General features: G+C 42.8%; 2 protein-coding genes across 4 annotated transcripts in view; one reads left to right on the plus strand and one right to left on the minus strand.

Annotated features, from left to right (window-relative positions):
- WNT3 (Wnt family member 3) overlaps positions 1-4,657 on the plus strand; it is a 55,537-nt gene extending 50,880 nt beyond the window's left edge. For both annotated transcript variants that reach the window (XM_005220917.5, XM_059878206.1), the window contains exon 5: positions 2,621-4,657. The gene's annotated coding sequence lies outside the window, so the exon portion shown is untranslated. The remainder of the gene's footprint in view (positions 1-2,620) is intronic.
- A 3,344-nt stretch (positions 4,658-8,001) lies between these two features.
- The window catches only part of NSF (N-ethylmaleimide sensitive factor, vesicle fusing ATPase), a 148,121-nt gene continuing 131,593 nt past the window's right edge, over positions 8,002-24,529 (minus strand). Inside the window, exons 18-22 of one of the 2 annotated variants that reach the window (XM_005220972.5) lie at positions 14,486-14,620; positions 13,334-13,447; positions 10,120-10,175; positions 9,860-9,959; positions 8,002-9,663 (exon numbers count right to left, since the gene is read on the minus strand). In XM_005220972.5, the coding sequence (XP_005221029.1) occupies positions 9,661-9,663; positions 9,860-9,959; positions 10,120-10,175; positions 13,334-13,447; positions 14,486-14,620 (408 nt within the window). In that variant the 3' untranslated portion in view covers positions 8,002-9,660. The remainder of the gene's footprint in view (positions 9,664-9,859; positions 9,960-10,119; positions 10,176-13,333; positions 13,448-14,485; positions 14,621-24,529) is intronic. The other variant, NM_001304614.2, reaches the window with a different exon arrangement.

The raw sequence follows: 24,529 nt of genomic DNA on the forward strand, positions 1-24,529 counted from the left end.
GGTTCCTGACTCAGCCCGTCTGGGGAGCCCCTCTATGTAGCTCAGGTTCCATCCTGGCAGGGACGGAGTCCAGAGAGACAGCAGGAGGCACCGCTTCTCTGGGTGCCTGAATAAAAGCAGCATGGGCGGTGGAGAGGGTGCACGGGTGGTTCCAGCCCCACCGCTTCCCAGCTGCAACCCAGCTCCCTCACTTGCACGCCGTGGGAATGATGGGAGCCTGGCAAGAGTTTTATGAGGTTTGAGCAAGCTGGCAGATGTGAATGCCGTTCTGAATACAGTAATAACAGAAAGTGATAAATGCCATCAGAGCCCTGACACGAGGGCAGTCATCCTGCGAGAAATGGTGGCATCACTTGGGCAGTTACATTTAACTGCTTTTCAGAATGATGGAAGAAAAATCAGTGCATAGGCGAGAACTCCCAGGCTCACTCTGCATGTCAGCAAAGTCTGAAAACTGCGGTGCCTCCTTGCCCTGACATCTACTCTGCCAAGCAGGACACAGCTCTGGCCATTATGAGAAGGCTACGGGGAAACCAGGCTTCAGAACACTAGCTCTGGAGGGGGCACAGGGAGGCTGTCTGTGTAGCCTGCCCATTGTAGCCCAGGGCCCTGCCTCCAGAAAGCCCCAATCTGTGGGTCCTGCAGAGGCCACTCTGGCAGCAGCCCAGGCCCCGGCAGTGGCTCCAGGATGTCACAGCTCCGTTCCAGCTCCTCTCCTCTCTTCCCCTCTGAGGGCAGCTGAGTGAAGCCAAGCCATCTGCTGAGTGGGAAGGAGGTGTGCTGGGTGGGCCCTCAGTGTCCAGAAAAACCCCCTACCTGCGATCTGATACTGATCCTAAGAGCCAACACTCCCCATTTCTGAAACGGAATGGCATTTCCCCCTATGGAACATATTACATGGATGTGGAGGATGGTGGCCCCTGGGCCTCTCATATACAGAGCCCTTGCTCTGGGACATGTGGATTCTTGTCTCCCCATGTGGTGCCCTTTTGATGAACAGTTTTTGTTGAGTGATTTGGGGCAAGTGGTTTTGCCTCTCTGAGCCCCCGTTTCCTCATCTGTTAACTGGGGGATAAGAACCGTGATCCTCACAGGCTTGTTGTACGGATGAGAGCCCTGTGCACGCGAAGAGCCCTGACACGGGGTCCAAGGAGGAGGGAACACCCCAAAGCCTGGCCTCCAGGAGCAGCTTCCCCCCGGCTTGCTGCTGTTTCAGAGCCACAGGCTGAGACCATTACCCTCCTGTCCTTTTATCCACCTGACACTCTGCAGGCAGGACGGGAACTTCTGAGACAGGCTGGCGCAGATGGGAGAGGGCAGGGCGCCCCCAAGCAGCACGCATGCCCTCCACATGCTCGAGGAGGAGCTCGAGCCTTTCCCTTATGTAAGGGCCTTCCTTAAGGAGAAAACCTCTCCACTGCTTGTCGATTGTGTCCGGTGTCTCAGGCGAACCACTGATTTCCCACCTCACGAGGACCAGTTTTGTGCTTTTGTTATCCTGATGCTGTGAGTGCAGCAAGCTAGAAAGGGCTCTGCACAAGAGGCAGGTGGCCTGGCAAACCCCAAGTCCTGGCTCTGTCACTGAGTCCTTGCGAGACTTTGGACATGTCTTTGGAATCTCGCTGAGTAAAAGTCTCCTACTGACCAAGGAGTTCGGGGTTGATGGGGAATGCCCATCAGAGTCCTTTGGGCTTCAAATCTTTTGTGACATGTAAATACATATCTGAGCACACACACGTATCTTGAAATACATACACAAATGAAGAGAAGGTACACATTGGTGCGCCCATGAGGAGGAATTTTTCATAATGCAATAGGCTTTCTTCTGCGTGGACAGCTTGATACAGAAACAGCGGACAAGAGTCTACAAAATTGGGAATTGGGCCCTAGATCCACAGGGTTTCTCCTAGTGTCTATGCAAGGCAGGTTCCTCTGTCAGGCGAGTTACCTAGACTGGGCTTTCTGTTGCCCCAGCCCCGGCTAGAAGGGTGGTGTTGTTCAGTTGTGTCTGACTCTGCGACTCCATGGACGCCAGGCTTCCCTGTCCATCACCATCTCCCAGAGTTTGCTCAAACTCATGTCCATTGAGTCGGTGATGCCATACAACCATCTCATCCTCCGTCATCTCCTTCTGCCTTCCATCTTTCCTAGCATCAGGGTCTTTTCCAATGAGTCGGCTTTTAGCATCAGGTGGCCAAAGTATTGAAGCTTCAGCTTCAGCATCTGTCCTTCCAATAAATATTCGGGGTTGATTTCCTTTAGGACTGACTGGTTTGATCTCTGCTGTTCAAGGGACTCTCAAGAGAGTCTTCGAAAAGCAGTTCAAAAGCATCAATTCTTAGGCACTCAGCCTTTTTTATTGTCCAGCTACAAGGTGGGAAGGCAGGATTTGGATCCCAGTGTGTAGACACTGAAGCCCTGCTATAGCTCACACGCCCTTCCTCAGTGGTTTACCCCAGGGAGAGTAAGGAGCATGGGTCAGCCCCCGCCCCGTTACCTCCCGGTTCAAGAGAAACGCTGAGTGAGACGTGGACCCAACAGCCTCTGTGCTTTGCTTCCTGTGGGTGGTCCCTCTGGGAAAACAACCACTTTCCTAATTCTTCCTCTTTGCTTCCCAAAGGGCACTGGGAACGGGTGAAGTGTGTGGCTGGGCAGATTCACCGAAGCCCTACGGGAAGCAGGACCCAGAGCTGGGCTCGGCCCTGAGCATCAGACAGCATGGAATCAGGACTCTTGCCAGACGCACGTGTGGTAAATGACCTGGACCCAACCCGCCGCTGCCTGGGGGGCCTCCCTCCCTCTCTCTCATCTTAAGTTTCTCACCCTACTCTGGATGGTGTGTGGTTTTTAAAGAAGGGGCTTTCTTTTTTAGTTCTCCAGGGTCTGATAGGGACAGACCCGAGGCTTATCTTTGCACATGTTAAAGAAAATAAAAATGGAAAAAGAAAACAAAACCCCACTTCTACTCCAACAGAACAGGCTGGGCTCAGGTGAGCTGCTCTGCCTGGTGGTAAAGACATCGACGTGGGCAACATTCTGTTTCCTGATGGCTTCTCCCGGTGACATTCCAAGATGCCTGTGAGGTGGGAGTTAGGAAGTAGGACAAAGCCCTGCAGTCTCTCTTTCTCTGTCTACTCCCATTCGAATCTGATAGACTTTCACATTCTGATAAAAGCCATAAGTTTAGCTGGGATCAAGTGGTAGGGAGGCCACGGCCATCGTTAGAGTCAGGTTTCGAGTTTGAAGAACTGGGAGTTCCGGGCGTTTGAAGAGCAGCTGTATGTTCTTCTCAGTCCCCTTTTCTCTGTAACCCTGTTCTGCACGAGAGGCTCTTGTGAACTGCAGTCAGATCTCAAACATCTTTTTCTACCATTCTGCGGTTTCCACCATTAACGCAGTACTTTTTTTTTTTCCTTTCTGTAGTGAATGTTGTAAATAGGTTATGTGTAGGGGGCAAGACTTCTCCAGCTTAGATGGCTTCCTGAAGAAAGTGGTGTCTTTAAAGGGACCATTCTGCCCCTCCCAGCCCTGCTCACCTGCAGATTCTCCATACAAACTCCAGGTTGAGCGGTTGGACTGTAGGTCACCTGAGTATAAATGAGACAGAGGGTCAGAGGGAGAGCAGCCGTCTGTTCCTCAAGTTCCGACTCTGCCAGTAGATGGGGAGGATACAAATGATTCCTTCCTTTGCTCTCCTGTGAGGACACACTGTCCTGCATCCTTTTCTTCCTATGGTCTGTGTGAGGAAGCAGAAATGCAGAGTTCCTTCACACAGGTCTTCCGGCCTCACCTGTGCGCCGATAGCATCAGTCCATGCAGTCTCCGAGGATCAGGATTAGGTCTTCAAAGTGGGGCAGGCCGTCACTTGCTCCCTGGGGTAGAGCATCTCACAGCTGAGTTCTCCTTGATGCACGCGGGTCCTCTGGAGGGTCTTAGGGGAAGTGAGAACAGTGGCGGCAAATGGCTCTGCCTTAAGGAGAATCAGAAAGAAGAGACGCAGTAGGGGCCTAGGCTAGAATGAAGTGACTCCTTCCTTTCCCCCTTCTCTCTCTGGTCTGCCTAACACTGACCTAAGATACCAGGTTAAGCCACCTTCCTACGTGCTCAGGCAGGTTCGCCCAAGACGATCGTCTAGAAGCCGTGCCTGCACACCCGAATCTGCTGGCATCGAGCCCTGCTCAAGATCCACATGCCACCCCCTCTAGAGAGTCTGAAATGCCCCTCCCCATCTCATCTCTTAAGACTGAAAAAGTTTTAAATAATGTCAACCAGATAATGCTTGCTTTATGTGAGAATTCTTTTGGCAGAATGGATACCAATTTTCACAACAGTCTTTTCCTATCTATGTATTCTATATTAAAAGTGATAAAGTCATGTTTCTGGGGCGTATTCAAGTAGCTGACAAGTAATTATTTAATAATAGTACATTGAGTGCACTGTAATTATTCTCGCCGTAGTCAGGTCATAGTATCCAACAGAAATTTCCTACCAACCTGCTGTATCCAAAGTTTTGTAAAAAGCTGTAGAAGTTGTTGATCTTTTTGATTTTATATTCAAAAAGTCTCTTTTTATAAATATTATTTATTATACAATGTATATACCTTTGAGTTAACTAAGATTATATATTATATAAATATATATATATTTGGAGAAAATATATTTCATCATGCAGTTTTTTTCTGTTAAGTCATTAAAGAGAAGGTAAACAAACTGAAAACGGATACATTGTACAGTGTGTGGAGTTTCCAGAGTCATGCTCAGGAGGTCCAGAATATCAGGTTCTAAATGTGGGAGCCTCCACTTTCACTCTGAAATGAGGGGCCTAACTTAAGGTCATCTCCTCTGTTTTCTCAGCAAGATCACCTGAGATGTCATGGACAATAGGTCTGATCTACTCAAGGGCTTTCTCACAGGCTTACTTTGTTCTAAGTCAGCTTCTAGAAGAATTTCCACTGTTATACCTGAGTGACTTGGGCAATAATTCATCTCATAGACTCCAGCACTTCCAATGCACAAATTAATGTCACAGACACTCAAGAGATACGGCTCAAGGCTAATGGACCATGGGGTTGGCCACCAACTTAATCCCTTTCAAACCCATGTTTTCAACTCTATTTATTGGGAAAATAGAATCTGCCCTCCTGAAAATTAAACTTTGAGTGGAAATGGCTCTCCCCTGCTAGCTCCACTCCAAGCTTTGGAAGGGGTAGCTTGGTGGGAAGGAAGAATTGGTGTGCCCTGGCCTCTAGAATGGGCGTCACTGGAAGGGTTAGACTTATTTGGGCAGAACAGACCCACCAGTGGGCATGCTCTAGGGAGGGCATGCTCTCCTTGGACCGCGGCTTCAAAAGGACTCACCCGAAGCTTACAGGTAACACCTTTTCAACAGCCAGATGCTGTAACTCAGTTTTATGACCACAGACAATCCTTTGGTCTTCAGGCCTGCCCATAAAATGTCACCTTCAGTTTATCTGGCACAGCAAAAAGGTTCTCTCTCCCTTTATTTACCTTTATTAGGAATTAAGTAAATTCATCTCACTTCACAGAAGAAATAACAGGAAAACAGAAGAATCTGCCTTCTGTGGTGGAGGTGGGCTGCCTGGGCTCTAACCTCAGATAAGGGAGGGTTCCTAGAAGTTCATGAATTTTCTTGTGCCCATGACGTGTCTTTAGTACCTGAAAAGCTGAACCCACAAAAATGGTTCATTTGTGCAATGAATGGGACGTGGAAAGGATACAGATCTCCGTGTCTCATGAGGCTGCCTGTCTTCGTGTTTCACTTTTACATACAGCTAGTAATACTCATCGACCCCAGTATTTTGGGTACTTGTTTTTTAACCTATAAAACTGCTGAATGTTCAAATGGTCCCTAGTCACACTCGCCAAGCCCATTTGTAATCCTTTCTATGATTAATTATGTTCTATGATTAAAGAGAACACAGTTTATAGCAGTGCTTGAACATTTAGTTTCTCCAGAAGCATAAATACTATTAAACATCTAAAAACAAGAGGAAGATCCAAAAAAAAAAGTCCCAAAGAAGAAGATAATGTAATGAGTTGAGCATTATTATTTTTCAAAGCAGTGTTAGTTTATGAAGGAAGAAGAGAGGTCTGAGAGACAGTTCAAGGATGAGATACAAATAAAGGCAGGAGGAAGAAGCAGAGAGTGGGGAACGATGATGGTGACATTATTCTAGGTGCGTTCGAGGATAGTGTGCTAATGTGAGAGGTTGATCTACACACACACACACACACACACACACACATGCCAGTGAAGTTGTTGAAATTTCAGCAAAATTATGGTTGGTACAGTGTCATCATTTCTCCTAGCTCAACAGAGAACTTGCTAGGAGGCAAAACATTATCTCTGCATTCATCTTATACTCCCGAAAATAGAGTGAGAGAGTCAGCTGTGTGACGACTGTATGTTGGGAAAATTTCAAACCCAAGTCCTCCTTGCAAACTGTCTCCACTCCTTGGGATTCCAGCCGATCGCAGGCGCCATCTCCTGCATCTTAATGCCACGGTGTCCACACAGCACACGCCCTCCGTGGGCCCGGCTCCAGTCTTGGCACCGCTTGCCAAGCTGAAGAGAAACTTCGGGTCATTTTGCAATAACTTCTGAAATTTACATGCTTTTCTGAACTCTCATACACACCTCTCCCAGTCATTTCTCTGAAGAGGCTGATGGATCAAGTTGTCAGGCAAGGAAAATGAAATCTTTACCTTCTGTGTTTGGGCTGGGTTGGTTGTTTATAGCTGACTCAGTGCTTCAACAAGTCTGTTTACCAGGATTTGATTATTAGACACACTTGAATCTACTTTAAGACTTGTTGCTGAAACTTAGGCTGTTCACTGTAATTTTTAGGATATGAAAGTGAAAGCTGTTCAGCTGTGTCCTACTCTTTGCAACCCCATGGACTACAATAGTCCATGGAGTTCTCCAGGCCAGAATACCGGAGTGGGTAGCCTTTCCCTTCTCCAGGGGATCTTCCCAACCCAGAGATTGAACCCAGGTCTCCCACATTGCAGGCAGATTCTTTACCAGCTGAGCCAGAAGGGAAAACCTTAGGATATGAAAAGGCAGCCTTAAAACATATTTCAGGTTTAACTACCATGATCCAGTTTTTCTGTGTTACACTTAAAAAAAAGTGTTTGGGTAAAGTTGTAAAACTTTAGGAAGGAAAAAAATAACCCCCTTTTTTGAGGTTTCAATTATATCTTCTGACAAAAAGTAGCCTGTTAACAGTTCATCTGCAGAAATTAAGGCAGTGGCCAGAGGAGTCACCATCGCTTTATCACCAGGCTGTGCTGTATACTCGCTCTGCCTAGCATCAGCTCTGAAGAGTTCTGGAAAGGCTGAAGCCCTCCAATCCCAAGGTTACACGGGGACCAGGAAGATCTTCAGAGGCCTCCTTGCAGGAGGGTGTGCACAGCTCCCAGGGGGCTGACCCTGCAGTCAGAGAAGCTCTAAGGCCGACCTCTCCCCACAAGTCTTGCTGGTTTTCTGGGTGGCCGTTAGTCCTACCCTGAGCCACCTCTAAGCATCAGGGTTTAGGCTAAAGATGTGAGAGTTCAGAAACATGCCAGATGGATGAAGGATACCAAAATGAACCATGTGAAGAAAGCTCACTGAGGGTGTTCGCATCTTTTGGTTTGTTATGTGTCACAGGAAGGACTAATTCTACTTGGGAAACAATCTTCCTTTCTGGTTTACTGCTAACCCGCTTATGGCTTTGGTGTACTTCAGTTTTTTAATAAGAGGAAATAAGTAAAGGGGGTATAAAGATTCTTCTTGTGTGCCAACTTTATATAAAACTGGCTACCAAACTGTATTTGTCAATTTATATTTTCTAAATAATTAAAGTCAGAGATTTTAAAATAAAAATCTTCATCTCCCTACACTAGTTAAAACAAGGAGGGGCTTTTCTGAACCCCTTCTTCATATCCTCTGGTCAGTTATGCATGTTGTCTTGTACAAAATATTGGTCTGTTACAGGATGTTTTCAAGTATACGTACTCTTTATTGCATTCCTTCATTTGCATTAAACAATATAATATTTGCATTTCTTCAATATAGTTCTGGACAAAACACAAAGACATTAACCTTATTTAACAAGAGACATAAGTTAATACAATGTATGCTGCTTTCACGGGGAGCAAAGAAAGAGGCAAGATCTAAAACAGATGAGGGGATCCAGGATACTGGCCACCAGGAACCACAGAATTTTTACAATACAATCCACTTTTTTTAAGCCGCACAATAAGCTAGAGATGAAAACCCAAAAGAAAGCAGATGCAACATATAAATCTACCAAAAATATACAGAGAGCAAGATCTGGAGATAATTTATCCTCTACCACAGGGACAGATGAGAGAGCTGCACCACGGACCACCGTGGTGACACCCAAGTGCCACCTGGTGCCAGCCCTGCATTAAGTACCTTCAGGTGGTGCCTGTCCTCGAAGCTGAAGCTGCAGCAGCAGCGGGGGAGGGGCGCATGTTCTGCAAGTCTTCTCACCGAACATAACGACCTGATCACATTTCTTCCAACTCAGCTTAAACTACTGTTCTCCTTCCCTTTGGAAGAAGCGTGCAGAGGGGGAAGGAGACATCTTCAGTACATTGGAATGGATGTTGAAGGACTGAGGAGAGTGTGCTAGAAAGTGGTTTATTTTTTCCGGAAAATAGTGTTTTATTTAGATGCTAGGGAGTACAGATAATTTAAAATAAAGGAAGGATACATTCTAAGTAAGTCGTTAAGCTAAGGACAGAAGAAAAGTGGTGATACTAAAGAAGCCTTTAGTATTATGGACCCACTTAGACCTGGGCACTAATGAGTGCTGAGAGGGTTGGAAGTTACTTGAGTTGACACCTTTCTGTTTTGGGGTGTATGCTTTTACCATACACATCTCTCACAGGTTCTTAACAACATCTACTAAGTAGTAATGACCAGCGTTCTCTCTTACTGCTGAGCACATCACTTGCATTAAAGGGATGGCACAGCCAACACGGTAATAATCTGACTTCCTATTAAGAAAGATCTCCTGATTGCAACCTAGAAACATCTCTGAAAATGATCGAGAACAGCATCTTAGAAATTCATAGCCCTAACACTTCAGGCAAAGATAACTAGCCTTCTGGGAGAAACTTGAACCAAATATCCAATGACCTATAGTGTAGTTAGCACAGGGAAGTTGTGAGAGAATCCCTTTGAACCCGGTGCCTCTAGTCACGGCTCCTAGCTTACAGGTGGAAAGTCTTCCTTCTATTAGGCCAACTGCTGTTTTGCAACATCAGTATGTTTATTGAGAGTTTTCGGGTGGTGGTGGTAGGGAGCTTAGAACGTGTAGTGTTCATAAGTACAGTATGTTTCCCACATTTAAGATTGAGCAAGAAGGAATCAGCTTACACGGAGAGTTGAGCACAGCATTCTAAAGCGAATTTACACCTTCCACAAGAGGGAGTATCTCAGTAAGCACAAGGAAGGGAGTTTCATTGCACTCGTCATGCAGTGTGAGCACGTGTCGAAGGCAGGGTTCATTTCACTGTGTTCAGTATCTCGAGGAGGTCGAGTGATGATCCCAGGCCGTCTTCACCTTGGTCACTTTGCTTGGTCACTTTGCGTTTGAAAATAGTTCATGATCATAGTCGAGGGGGCTACTGAAAAAGAAAGAACCGAAACACAATGAAAAACAGATGAAGGGTCTGCAAAAAGCCCTTCACCACAAAACCACACTAAAAGCTTCTTAGTGGTTTATCTACATTTTTCACTATGCATTTGCCATTAGAAGAGCATTTCACAAAAGAAAATGTTTACACTCCATGCATTTAAAAGCAGGTTCCAATAAATATGTACCATCGTGCTTTTTCCTGCCTTGTGACAAGGAAGTTTTGCGAAGCAGGACAGGGAGAGCAAACCAACAGTACAACCCACTTCCTTGCTGGGTCTCCTAGACCTACAACACAGCGGAGAATTCTAATAAATGGAAACAAAGTTGTCCAAGAGAGGTTGAGAATTCAAATTCACAGGCACTGTACAGCAACTCTTAGAACAGGCACACGGGTTTACAAGACCGGGGAGTCTGGCTGGAGGTCTCAAGTGTCGTATGTACTTACGCTCCTTCTTCTCTTAAGAGGGCCAAGAATTTTCTCACACGGTATTCGGGATCCATCTAAATACATCAGAAGGAATAAAGAAGACAGGTTAGTGGTACCTTCTAAAAATGATGCACTTACTTCAGGCCAAGAAAATGACTGGTTTTATACTTTCTCAGGGCTTTGGTGAGCCACGGAAATGTGTTACCTGCTCCTTAACCAGTAGTCTGCTACACAGCAAAGTGGACCGTGTCACGTAAGGGAAGTGAGGAGGGATATTGGAGCACAGAGAATCGCTATGCATGAGGTCATCCACAGGCACCTCAGCCCAGCGACCCCTTAGCTGGGGCTGGGTGAGGAGGTGGCCCTGAGAGGCACGTTGTGAGAGCAGGGCTGGCGATTCAGGGGGTGCAAATGGCATCCAATTCACAGGGCTCATCCAAGGCACGAAGGTGGGGCCAAAATGGAAGAAGCCAATTGATGCTGATTAAACAGTGAAAAAGTAGCCTATTAACTCTATGAGTGATTCTTTAGCTTTTCTTAATCTTGGTGTGCCTGGCATAGTTTTTTCTTCATAATTAATAATAACGGTTGTGCTGGAACTAAAAAAGAAAATCAGTGGGGCTGATTCCTCTGACATGCTCTCTGGATAATCCGGGTCTCCTGGGACTGAGGACAGCATTGTGAGTCTAAGAAAAGATGGGGGACTCAGTTCTCGCTCAGGTTGTAGGGTCTGGGTTGCTATTATTAATTACCCCCATTCATTTTCATTTCATATTTCTTTAAAAAATTTTCACCATATATCTTTTCTCTTTCTTCTTAATTTTATTTATTTGTTTAGGCTGCACCAGGTCTTAGGTGCAGCACGTGGGATCTAGTTTCTGGACCAGGGATCGAATCTGGGCCCCCAGCTTTGGGAGTATGGAGTCCTATCCACTGGACCACTGGGGAAGTTCCTCATATTCATATTTCTATGAATTTGCTTAATTTTGTTTTATTCTCATTGGTCTACCAGAGATGTGGAGTTGTTAAAAAAAAAAAAGATCATTTAAAACAGCTTTAATTCCTGAAGATGAATTTTTATTGTAAGAAACACACCTAACTTTGAAAAAATGTTCCAGGGCAAGAGTCTATTCCCCAGGAGGGAACTCCCTGCCCTCCAGGAATAGCTTTCAAATGCTCAGCACAGCTGTGGCTAAATGTGCAATTGGATTCCCCCTCCAACCACTTTTTTTTTTTTTTTAAAGATCTCTTCTATCCCCCCAAAAATCCAAGTTTCGAATGTATCAAAGTTAAGAGGTCAGACTACAAAGGACTAAGAAAAAGTGTGAATAGTTAACAAGAGAAACATTTTTCCTCTTTGGGAATAGAATTACATATGAATCAATTGTCAAGTTCTTTTTCAAAAAAAAGGAACTGGCTGGAGCTCTGCTGTAGTCAGTACTTGCAGGTCTTTGCCCATTAAACATATTTAATATGTGTGAGCAACGACTTACTGACTTGCCTGTAGCTATGGAATTAAAAGTCAAGGGAAAGGGAGGAAAAAAGTAATCTAGATAAATGACTTTATTCCCTCAGGTGACATCCAGTCAGAGCAGATCCTCAGCACTGTGCAAGTTTTAACAGAATTGTGTATGGTGAACAGAGAGGTAACATGACTTATATTCAGCTAAACTACATGCCTCTTCACTGAGACTTGGTCTCTCTAAGGCAGATCTAAAGAGAATTCACTCAGCTGCACGAAATCCATTTGACGTGAAGGGGTTCAAACTCAGAGGCCTATGAAGTGTCAGTCGCTGAAGATTAGGTCTGAGTGCCCCACTCTCACTTTCCACCCCACAAACAGAGGAGGCATTAACTTGATCACTGACCTGCGGGCATCAAAGGAAGAGAGGAAGGGGTAGGGATTGGGGAGAAAAACCCACATAGTTTCTTCTATGCAATTATTGAAAAAAAATTGTGCTGAAACTTAAAGAAATGAAGCATAGAGCTGACTGTCTGACAGATTTATCTCTTCCAAGGAAAGAGCCAATACAAATGTATGTGCACCTTTACCAAGAATAATCCTCAGCAAAGTGATTAGTCTGGAACTTTAACTTACTGCTCATAAGGAAAAATAGAAATAAATTGGCTTAAAAATAGTCCAGCTGAAGGTTTCTCAAAGCCACAATTTTAAAATAAATTGACCAGCAAAGATTAAAAAAGCATTCACTTTGTGATTGCAATTTGTTATTGGTCTAAGAGCCTATTTCAGCAATAAATGAAGTAAATTTCACCTCTGCCACCCACAGTTCACACTGTTGGAACAACAGGACTGAGCGTTAATGCATGATGCTCAGAATGCAGCCAGTCTGTCCACTGAGGACCCAGGAGAGATTCATTCAACAGAAACTGGCTGAGGGCCTGACAATGTGTCCAGCTCTGTTCCAGGAGCTGTGGACTTACTAGTGAGTGAGAGCCAAGATCCCTGAACTCATACAGCTTCGAAGGGACACATTTAGTATCTAACTAGTATGTCAGATAAGGACAAGAGGACACAGGATAGGCACAGGGAGGGGTGGAGTTACAAAAAGAAGAGAGGTAAGCTGCCAGTAGATGTGAGAAGGTCTCAAAGAAGCTTCATCTGTTTTTGCCCTGGCAGCAGCCTGGGGCTTAGTTTTCTATGTGATCCTGGATGCTTCAGCCTTACAGTAGTTTGCGTGAAATTTCTAGGAGCCCTGCCAGGGGAGAATATATACAGCCTCTGTCTAATCTCTACACTCAATCACCTTGTCCCTTGAAACAGTCTCCCAGGCCTCCTCTGGCATCTGTGCATCACTTCCTGACTTCTGATAGACAATGCCAGGTCCCCCACCTCCACCCCGTTGGATCACTAGCTACGACCTTGGTTAACTCACTGACAACTGGTGGGACTCTCAGGATCCTCACCTCTAAAATGAGGGGGCAGCAGAAATTGTTCTTTCAAGTCCTTTCTAACTGTAAAACCTAGTGACTCCATAAATTAAAATTTAATTTTATCATCTTTTCTTCTATTTTTGAATTTTAAGAAGTAGGAAAGAAAGTACCAATAAGTTGTTGCTTGATCTCAGAAGCAGGTTACTAACACCAACTTGACTCTGGAAATAATATAGGAGACTTTCAACTTAAAACCTTAATGAGAGGGAACGATAACACCTGTTGGGATAATATTGTGAACCTTCTGTGTCTGAACCATATGGAGAAGGAAGCATCTTACCTGTAGGGACATCTCAATCAACATTAGTAACTTCTTGATTCCTATCCAGACCTTCTTCCCTTTGACTTGCTGTGTAATTGTGGTGCGTTCTTCATCCTTGAAGTTGCCCAATAGCTACGAAAACAATAAAAGTAAGGAAAGCATTATATAAGGACATCAACAACATTAATTCCCACATTTACCCTTAAAAGAATAGTGATAAGAACTACCTGACTGGTTCAAGCTGATGGAATTATCTCATATTTTAAAATCCAACTTGACTTTTCTGAATCCATTAAGTGCAATTATGAAAATGAAAACTGGAATCTTAAACCCTATTTTCTTATGGACCTTCAGTATAATTTAGAGATATGTTTGCTGGGGGAAAAATAGCTCCAATCCATAATAAATATCAGTTAAAATTTTTAACATTCCATTCTAAGAATAATCTGTATATGTCAAAGCAGACTAAATTTAATTCTCTCACTCAACCTCGGCACAAAAACTGCTCAAACAGGTAGGCTGGAAACATTTATCATATAGCTTCTATTTTGTTGGGAGCATGCCCATCTGTACAGGTCTTGAGGATTTTAAGAAGCCTTCCTGACTCTATTGCTGCTGAACAAGTAACTAAATAATCTTTCTTAACACTTCATCAAGTCATTTGTGAACACTAATTTTAATCAAAAGTTTAATAAAGGATATATATTTTTTTAAAAATTAAAGACTATGTCATCCTCAAAAAAAGAAAACATTTCCATATTATGAACTTGTTAATAAAAAGGTTCCTTTAAGGCTTTAATTATTGCTCAAATTGATTAACTGCAAGTAAATGTACTGAATGCTAGTATGAAGAACTGAGTTTTCTATATATTGATTATTCTACTTCCTTCCCCCCGCCAAAGCTTCTGGCCCAGTAATCTACATGCATTAGTCATGCTGGGCGCAGAGTAATTCACTCCTGGCAGTTTGCGTGCTGCTTCCACTGAGGAATGAAGAATTGCTTCACTCTCACTTGTATTTCTCTTTTTCCTCCAATTCCTGAAAGTGACTGGAGGTGTACCCTGGGTCCCGTGTTCTGTGTTAACACAGAAACTAAACACCAGGTGCGATGCCTGGGGCACCCGTAGCTCCTTTCTTTGGGCAGTGCGCACTCCACTTCCTCATCCTCACCTCCAGAGCCTCCAGCAGCTGCTCCCCTGTGGCGATATTGGGCACATGGATGGTGGTGCTGAAGGCGTTAAGCATTTCCATCTCCTGAAGGACATCTTTGCGGCTCGTGGTCCCAATGATAAGAAGCTTGCGACCCTGATCATAGGAAAAAAAGGTGTTGAAACATAAAGGAAAGAACTCATTAGGAAACTAGACTCAACACCCATTTTTTTAATTGTAGAAATGCAAACGCTTAGGCAAAATAGAAGGAAAAAATTCAGAACTATCCTCTTGAAAATCTTCTTTTTGGCCACATCACATGGCATGCGGCATCTTAAGCTTCCTGTCCTGCGGTGGAAGTGGGGAATCTTAACTGCTGGACTGCTAGGGAAGTCTCTTGAAAAATCATTTAAAAATGTTATCAACAACATGATTCAGAAAAAGCGACACTTTCTTCAGCATGCGGTTCAGAAAGAAGCAACTGTTCTTTCTCCTCATCCACATCAGTAACATCCTGGGTCAGTAAATCAGGAAGATACATAAACCAAACAGAAAGATACTTTAATATATGTCTGTAATTCATCTCTACAGCCAATATATACATATTTCAACATATGTATGGTTGGGGGGAAAAAAAAAGAATGAAAGTCCTTGCCGCCCACTTAGCAAGACTTTATTAATGCTTTTTAGGAGAGGTCCTCAGGTAATAATAATTGTTTACATTTATGCAGCAGTGAAAGGCATGGTGCTATGTTTCACATAATTGTCTCATTTAATGTTTTTAAGTTCATTTTAATTTTTAGCCTCCTAATGTAACAAGGAATGTTTAAAAACTATATCAGGCTTAGGCCACCATTCCTGATTCCCACATTCCAGAAGCAACCATTTTCTATTCTTTGGGTTTTTCTTCTTGTATTTACTTCCTTATCTTTAAGTAACAATAGCACTCTGTTATTTTTAGATCTTTCTTTTCGGCTTTAAATATTATTTCCTGAATTCCTATTATGGAAGATGGAGACTTAATACTAATTTTGCAATAACCCCGCACCTCCAATATGTCCCTTTTCTCATCCTTTCAATATAATGATTTCACAGTCTCTGGTTAAATCTATACTGAGTATTTATTATGATTATATAAATATGATTTATGACTAAGCTATGTAGTATCTTTTCTTGGGCAACATTTTGTTCTTGTTAAGAGTTAATAATTGCCATTTCCCTCTTTGCTTAGTTTATCAGGTACTTATCATAAGTTCATCCCCAAACAAATACAGCCACAAATATCATGCCAATATGTCCTAACATGTTAGGGAATTTTAAAGTTTGGGGTGTATTTTTTAAAATTTATTTATTTTTGGCTGTGCTGGGTCTTCACTGCTCCATGAGGGCTTTTCTCTGGTTGCAGGGAGCAGGGGCTACTCTCTCGTTGTGGTACATGGGCTTCACACAGCAGTAGCTTCTCGTTTCAGAGCACGGGCTCTACCGCACAAGCTCGACAGCCGTGGTGCACAGGCTCGGCTGCCCTGTGGCACGTAGGGTGTTCCCGGATCAGGGACTGAACCCGTGTCTACTGTACTGGCAGGCGGGTTCTTTACCACAGAGCCATGAGAGAAACCCCTTGGGTGTTTTTTCGAGGGCATCCCCCTCGTGGAGTCTTCTGTTCTCAGAGCTCAATCTCAATCTGAACTGACTGTTCTCTATGCTGGCTGCACAAGCTATAGCTCTAGAATCTTCCTCTCTCCTCTCTGAGATTCCCTGTCTCCTAGCCCTCCTTTCTGCCCCCCCTGTTTATTCCCTCTTTTCCACGGTACACAGACTTCAAAAGCTTCCTGAGAAAAAGTGTATAGGAGGTAAAAACTTAAGACCTGGAAATGCCTTTATTCCATCCTTAATACTGTACATTTCATACTTGATAAGTTTGTCTAGTATAGAGAATAAGGCTAGAAATAATTTTCCCCTCAGAATTATCAAGTCATTGTTCTATTGTCTTTTAATTTTCAGTGCTGCTGACTAAAAGACTGATGCCATTTTGATTTTCTGACTCATTGCTTCTAACTTTTAAAAAATATATAACTTAAAAAAATCTTTTATCTCTATGTCCTATAAGTTACAAACCTTCAGGTAAGTCACTCTTTATTTCCTGAATGTATCTTTTTTTTTTTTTTTTTATAAAAATCACATACTGTTATATTTCATGGATACTACCTTATTTTAGAGCTCTGTCAATATTACATATTTTTAAAAATGTTTTTTTATTTTCTATGTTTTGTCTTTGTTTCCTCTGAGATGACTACTCATATTTAAGAGTTAAACTAATAACTGGAAGCTCTGAATCTGAGGGTTTCACGATAGGATGGTAAGATTTGGCTGATTACTGGGGGTCCCTCAAAGGTCAGGATGTGTACATTTTCCCCAGAGAATCTTTCAGTCTCCTTCCTGAGGGCTATACAGCCTAATTTCCAACATACTTCATGGGAATCCATGAGGGAAGGGGTCTGGGTACCTCACCACTCAACATGAAGACGTCCATTTACTCCTATTTGCAGCATGTGCCTTTTTGGATACATCTCTCATTCAGTGTTCATTATGCTCCCAAGAATTAAGTATCAGTATTATCTCCACTTTACTGTGGAAGCTATTAAGTCTTATAGATTTGACTAATTTGTTCAAGGTCTAATAATAAATGAGAGAGTGGAATGGAATGGAAACCAAATCCAGAATCCAAAACTGTATACTGACTTTTTTTCATGAAGAAAAACACACTTTAAAAATGTTTACTTGGAAAATGGAAGAAGAATGGACTTTAAACTATGTCACTAGATTTATGATACACACTCATTCCACAAATAGGCCTTTAATTCAATCATTAAACCTATTCTCAGATCTCAGAAACTCAGGGCATTAAAATAAATGAGGGAATAAAAAAATTATTATGTGAAAATTAAATATTTTAAGAAACTGAAGATCAGGTGCCCAAACAATTACCCTTTGGGTTTTGTAAATATTAAACCACTATTGCTAATAAGGCATGCTAGCTTTTCTCAGTCTTAATTGATTGGTTTTGTCCATCTACTGTGACAAGAATAGATATTGTAAGAACATAAACAATGGCCCACCAAAGAAGCAAAGTTGAGGCTTTCTGGTATAAGCAGTAATTGGCGTATCAAGTGCCTGTGCAAAGACTATGAGAGAGAAGTATACCTATGAAGTATAGAGATTAAAGGGTAATCATTGTTATTATTCAAGAAATCAACTTGCTAAAAATCAAACACATTGTCAACAGACCCTTACCAAGCTACTGGATGAATCTGGAATAGACCTTACACATACAGAGAGACAGATACAAAAGAGATCATTACAATACAATATGGAGAGGTGGAGGTAAAGGCACAGGATGTCATGGAAGAGGGAAGAAATGTGTGGCAGAGAAACACCTCCCTTTCCTCTGGAGGAGACAATATCTGAACTGTCTTAACGAATGAGTGGGCTGACTTGGAGATGAAGGGGAAGGACATTCCAAGTCTGAAGGAGCAGAAACAGATAAATCCAAAGGCAAAATAACAAAAACTGAGATGTCGGTGGGGGGTAATTAAAAACACATGAAGACACAGAAGGGCTTTCCTGGTGGCTCAGATGGTAAAGAATCTGCCTGCAGTGCAGGTGACACAGGTTCGATCCCTGGGTTGGGAAGATCCCCTGGAGAAGGGAATGGCTACCCGCTCCAGTATTCTTGCCTGGAGAATCCCACTGACAGAGGAGCCTGGTGGGCTACAGTCCATGGGGTAGCAAAGAGGTCAGATATGACAGCGACTAACACTAACTAAAGACATATAAACTTCTATTATGTAACAGTAAAGTGGTGCTTTTTACATTCAAGCTATTTTTCAACATTAAATTCTGAAAACTTGGGAACATATCTCAAAACCACATAGGCTGGTACATCTTCATTACAATTAAGATAACTGTTGGGACTTCCCTGGTGGTCCAGTGGCTAACACTCCATATTCCCAATGCAGAGCGCTCAGGTCTGATCCCTGGTCGGGGAACCAGATCCCACATGCTGCAACTAAGACCTGGCGCAGCCAAATAAATATTTTTTAAAAAGAACAAAATTAAAAAAAAAAAAAAAAGATAACTGTTACTTTGCTTTTTTTTCTTTAGGTTTCCAATGTTCTTAAGTCCATAATTAAAGCTCCCTCATTTTGCTCCTTTCTTACAAAGGACAACACTGGCCCTCAAAGAACGGCTTGCTAACCATTCTAAAAGCTGGAATGGCCATTTTCCTAGTGAAACTCTGTCTTACATTACCAGTGACTATGCACTTCAGAGTGTTGAAAGACTGGGAAATGTGGAGCAACTTATAATGGAGACGCTAATTTATGTTTTGCTTTTCTTCTTGTTTAACAAGACTGCAAACACTGCAGAGAGGTCATGACCCAGGCAAGTTCGGGCCTTGACTTGTAAGCATCATCTTCAAGAAAACACCGAAAAACATTACCAAATAATTAAATTGTGCTGGGTCATTTTGTATATTAATTAGTGGTAGTACTCATGAGGCAGCTTTATCATGAAAAACCAGCTCTGAATATATTTAATATCCTAAATCACACTGGAGAACATTCTGGAGAAAAAGTTGCCAGCAGCATGAGGTGGGAAAGCTGGCTTTAAAAACAGAAGTAGAGCTCAACCCAGAAAGAGAAATCCAACTTGTTCATGTGTGGCTACCAGTCTGAATCTACAGTGCCAAAACATGCCCCTTGATGGGAAAAAAAGAGGCAGAGAGATAACTTACTTGGGAAAAAACTGTTCCCAGAATACTCTTTCCTGAGATTTTCCAGTTCTGATGCAATAAAGAAAAGGCCTAAATAAAATGACTATCTGCCAATCGGATTATGATAAACATTGTTCCAAGGTTAAATAAGTATTAGTTAACTAATTCTTACTACTATAAGAAGCAACTCAGGTGAAAACATTACCATGAAAAAGGCAGGGCTCAGTCAGGTGTTGATCCTTCAAAAAAACACTTCTTTACACGATGAAGAATGAGCCAAGTACTAAGCAGTATCTAAGCCTTTTGCCACACAAAGGACTAACCAGATAATCCACACCCTTTCACAGGTCCTGCCCACTGATTGGCCCCAATAAACTGATCTGTAACAAAAGTTCATGTGGAAGAAAGCTCTTTTTTTTTTTCTCCCTTAAATAAAAATGCCACCAATATAATACTTCAGTGAAATGGAAGGGCTGATTTTAACCTGCTAACAAAAGTGAAGTCAGTTATGCAGTAAAGAAAGGCCAATTCTTTCCCTATCATTCAGTGCTGAGCAAGGGCAATACACCCTGGGTAAGAAGAATGAACTGGGAACAATTGGAAACCCTGAAATGGATTAAGAAGTGTGTGTGTCGGGGGCCTTAAACTTTATTTTCTCGTTGTTAGAATTTGAAGCTTTTGTAAATAAAAGTGAAGTTTCTCTGAATTTGGAATTTATAAGCCCGGGAAGTAAAAGATAAAATAGATTAGCTAATCAGATCATGAGCACGAATTGACTCTGTTCAAGTATGTATGGCATTATGAGATTTGGTTTGTGCCTCCAAAGTGAGTACGATCCAGCTGGGGAGAATGAGTAAATATTCAGAGACCAAGGAACACACCAGCAAACACGAATGAGTAATGGATGTGGGGATACAGCACAGGGGCACAGCTTCACTGGCAGAGGGTCTGCCGGGAAGATTCCTGAAGTATCACAGAGACGCTGGTGAAGAGGAGGCCCTGGAGGAGATGGAATGAGTCTCCTAATTCCCCCGTGGGTGGTGGAGGCAGCTGAACTAGAGCACCAAGAGGGCTGAAAACAGAGTCTTCTTAGAGCGGAGGGGAGTAGGTAGCCTAAAAAAAAAGGAAGACTCTGAATGCTAAACCAAGGAAGGAAGTTTAGTATAAAAAGCAACAAGAAGCTAAAGAAGGTGCTGGAGGAGGAAGAACTGTGATGGAGAGAAAGAGGATCCTAGCAGTTTCATGCCGGGCGGTCCAGTGGCCTGTGAGGAGGCTGCTATGAGAGAGGCATCTCTGAAATAAGGTCTTGGAGCATGTGCGCCCAGGGAGGATCTGCACCTTTTCATTAGTGACGCACACACATGCCTCCCTTTGAAATGCAAGCCCGGGGTGGGCAGAAAGCAAGGAAGGAGAGGCAAGTTCCCTGATAGGTAGGGGCTTGGTGCCATGGAACAAGTACAGGCTCCGTCCTTCATAGCTGGGTGATGTGGGTTAGATTACTGAACTTCTCAGCATCTGTCTCCTCCTCAACCATAAAAATGGGATTAAAAATCCTATTTCTACCTCTCAGAGTACAGCAGGAGGTAAAGGATACTTGGGGAAGGGGGACCTGTGCCATCACTGTCAGGGGAGGCAGGAAGGGAAGGAAGTGAGATGGTCTGCCTGGGATTGGGATGTCAGGAATCTGTGACCTCAGGTCAGGTGGACAAGCACTGGGCACCTGAGAATTCCTCTAACAAGGCAGGCAGGGCACTGGCCACAAAAGATTCCAAGAGAGAGCACTCTCCCAGAGGGCCAAGATGCACTCTGTTCAGGGGAGATGAGTGCGCCAATCTTCAGCTTAACTAGGGTGACAGCGAGGCCCAGACGAGGCCTGAAGCTAAAGATCAAATACCCCTCAGAAGTAGCTGTGGCAGCGGGCAAGACTCAGGCACCTTGACAAGAGGCAGTGACTCGGAGGAGAAATCAGCTCAGGGCAGAGCTTGCGAAGCTTTCCCGGTAAGAGGTGTTTCAGTTCATCCCATATACTAGTTTCCTTCTTGAAATGCGAGTAACAACTCATATTTTAATTTAGTTCAATGCAGATTAAAAGAAAAAAATTCTACCTACCATAGAGCTTGTACAACTTTACCACTACTTTTATTTGCAAGCCTGAATCTTGTTTCTAGCCTGTCGACTCCCTGGGGGCAGGGCCATGCTTGATTCATCTCCGTCCTTGTGGTTCTGAGCACAGCATGCCTGGCGCACGGAAGACACTCCCATGTTCCCTCTGCCTAGAATGCTCTTCCCTGATACAGCCACGTGGTTCCCTGCCTCAGAGTCAGAGCTCTGCTTGAGTGTCACCTTTCCCATAAGGCCCACCTTTCCCATAAGACCCTTTTTCATCTCCCCTTATCAGGCTCTATCTGCCTCCCCCAACAGTAGGGATCACCTCTTAACATACTATATACTTAACGCATTTATTCTACTTATTGCTGGTCCTCCCTTGTGGGGACAGGACTTGTGTCTGTCTGGTTTTACTGATGGGTCCATGGTGACCTGTTAAATACATTTGTGTTGAATGAATGAATGGTGATCTCAGTGTAGGTGTCAAGGGCCACAGACCACTCCCCTACTTCTTCGTTACATTTTCTCTTCTGGTCCTGGAATAACACACACTATATGGTATGTTCAACAGGAAAATAAGTATCTACAGTTACAGTGTCTCTATCGCTGAGTCCCAAGTGTTGAATACTAAGTCAACAAGTTTTAAAGAAAAGAATCTAGAATGAATGGCATGTATGCTTCATTTACAATATAAGTAGACGCAAAGGATGTCAGACCACTTTCTTTTAGCTAATCAACTGATTATCAAAAGTTAAGTTGTAACTATTCATAATACAGACTACTCTCACAGAGAAAAGATTCATTAGAAGCCATTACTTTAAGCTGGCAAGGTAAGTATTGTTACGCATCTCCTATTGGTTTCCCCAAATCCAGGGAAAAATCTGACTACTATTAAAAACGACCAAGAGTCTGGACAGTGAAATGAGAGGAATGCAGCCTCTTTGCGTATCCTGCATGTATTTGATCCAGAGGAAAATCTGACTACTATTAAAAACAACCAAGAGTCTGGACAGTGAAATGAGAGGAATGGAGCCTCTTTGCATATCCTGCATGTATTTGATTTCTCGATGCTCAAACGTCTGTAACTTCTTTTTTTGGTAGTTAAATGTTTCAGTTGAATACCAAAGGAAGGATGTTTCAAATAAATCAAGCTACAACGAGGCAGACAACTACACTTAAACTCTCCATTAGATTTTTACCCTGAAGCAAATTCTTAGTCTGCTGGCTTTGTAACCATCCTCCTGGTGCTGCCAGTAGGAAAGAAGACAACAGGGAGGGGAATTCATGATGCACACTGACTATGAAATATGCAACTTCACCCCAAATAATTTAAAATAATTACTAAAGGCAAGAGCAGACCACTTTGAGATATTAAAGAATATTTTAGTACCAGTTTGTGAAAAAGACATGGAATCATCAGACTATCCTCAGAGCAGCTCTGAAAGCTTATCTAAGTTCCCTCCTTCCCTCTCTCCTCTCCTGGCTATTTTGTAGGTGAGAAACTGGGGTAAGCTTTTACATCCAGGGAGGGAGCTAAAACTAGAGTTCAAGCCTCATGGATATTCCCACTATGCCTTGCCATCCATTTTTATTTGTGTAATATTAAAATTCTATCAGCAGTGGCTGATTTCTTAATGACGAGTTAGATAGGTACCACCTATAAATTATGAATTATGACCTCTAAGGAGAAAAGGTTAAATAAATTTAAGGAAATAAAGATGTATGACCATGCCACAGTATTCTCAGTGCCAAACGGAACAGTTTTGTAGGTGCTTTCATTAGAAACTTAACTAAAATGATCACTGATTCATCAGGGAATCCAGACTCCTCCACCTGGCACCTATGGTAGACTTTCCCTCCCTCCCTCTGCTTTTACCTCAAGACGCCCTAAAATGTCCCCTGTGCTCTAATCAGGTCACTTTTCCTCTTCCTTCTCATTTAATTTCTACCTCTGTGGGTTTTTTTTTTTTTTTGGCTGTGCTGGGTCTTTATTGGTGCCTGGGCTTTTCTCTAGTTGCAGAGAGTGGAGGTTAGTCTCTACTTTGGTGTGCGGACTTCTCATTGCTGTAGCTTCTCTTGTTGCAAAGCACGGGCTCTAGAGCACAGGCTGAACAGCGGTGGCGCACAGGCTTAGCTGCTCCTCAGTGTGCAGGATCTTTCGGAGTCAGGAATTGAACCCATCTCCGTCACTGTCAGGTGGATCCTGTACCAGTGAGCCACCAGGGAAGCCCTGTGATTGTTATTGCTTGTTTCAGAATTCATTAGTAGTTATTATATTTTTTAAAGCTTTACCAATAATTAATACTAAAAGAATGTCAAGTCAAAGAAAAGGATGGACATAAAGGGAAAAATTGATTTAATAAATGTCGTAAGGCTTTATTACCTGTAGAGATGACCTTTGCCAGCAGAACTTATACATCAGGAGAAAATTTAATTTAAAAAAGTCATTTGACTTTTTTAACTTCTTATTTTGTATTGGGATATACCCAGTTAACAAAAAATGTTACAACAGTTTCCGGTGAACAGGGAAGACACTCAGCTATATGCATCAGTTCACTTGCTCAGTCATGTCCGACTGTTACTATTAGTCAAGCAGCAAATCAGCTGCAAAGGATTGGAACTTTGGTAGTTACACTGTTGAGTTAAAAGTGAATACAACTGTATACACATTAAGTTTTTCTTTTTCCTGATTATAAAGTAATAAATGCTCACTGTAAAAAATGTATAAAATACAAGACATAATAAAGCAGAAAAACCCACCCATAATCCACCATCTAAGATAAGAGCAGTTATCTTTAAGACAGAGAAACAGAACTTCCTTTTTACTTCTGTTTTTCATTTCACTCTTTTAAAAACATTCTTTTGTGCATTTTAAAATGAACATCAATTAAAGAATAATAAATGCATTAAAATATTGGGAGGCTGAGCAAAAACTTTTCTTTCAAAAAGTTTGGTGGCCATAAAGACAATCACAGAAAACAATTCTGGCATATTTCCTCCAGGCCTTTTTTCTTTATAGCTGAAATCACACCTAGAGAATAACTGAGGATTAAGTGGAAGGTGATGTGATCATTAGGCAGGCAGTTTCTGACACTGGCCCCGTTTATACAGATACTGGGGGTCACAGCAGACAGCACCCAGCTTCTCATCTCCCTGCTCTGGCTGATGTTCCTCCCTGTCCTCCCTCC

This window comes from Bos taurus, chromosome 19 (assembly GCF_002263795.3).
Source record: "Bos taurus isolate L1 Dominette 01449 registration number 42190680 breed Hereford chromosome 19, ARS-UCD2.0, whole genome shotgun sequence".
NCBI classification, from domain to species: Eukaryota; Metazoa; Chordata; class Mammalia; order Artiodactyla; family Bovidae; genus Bos; species Bos taurus.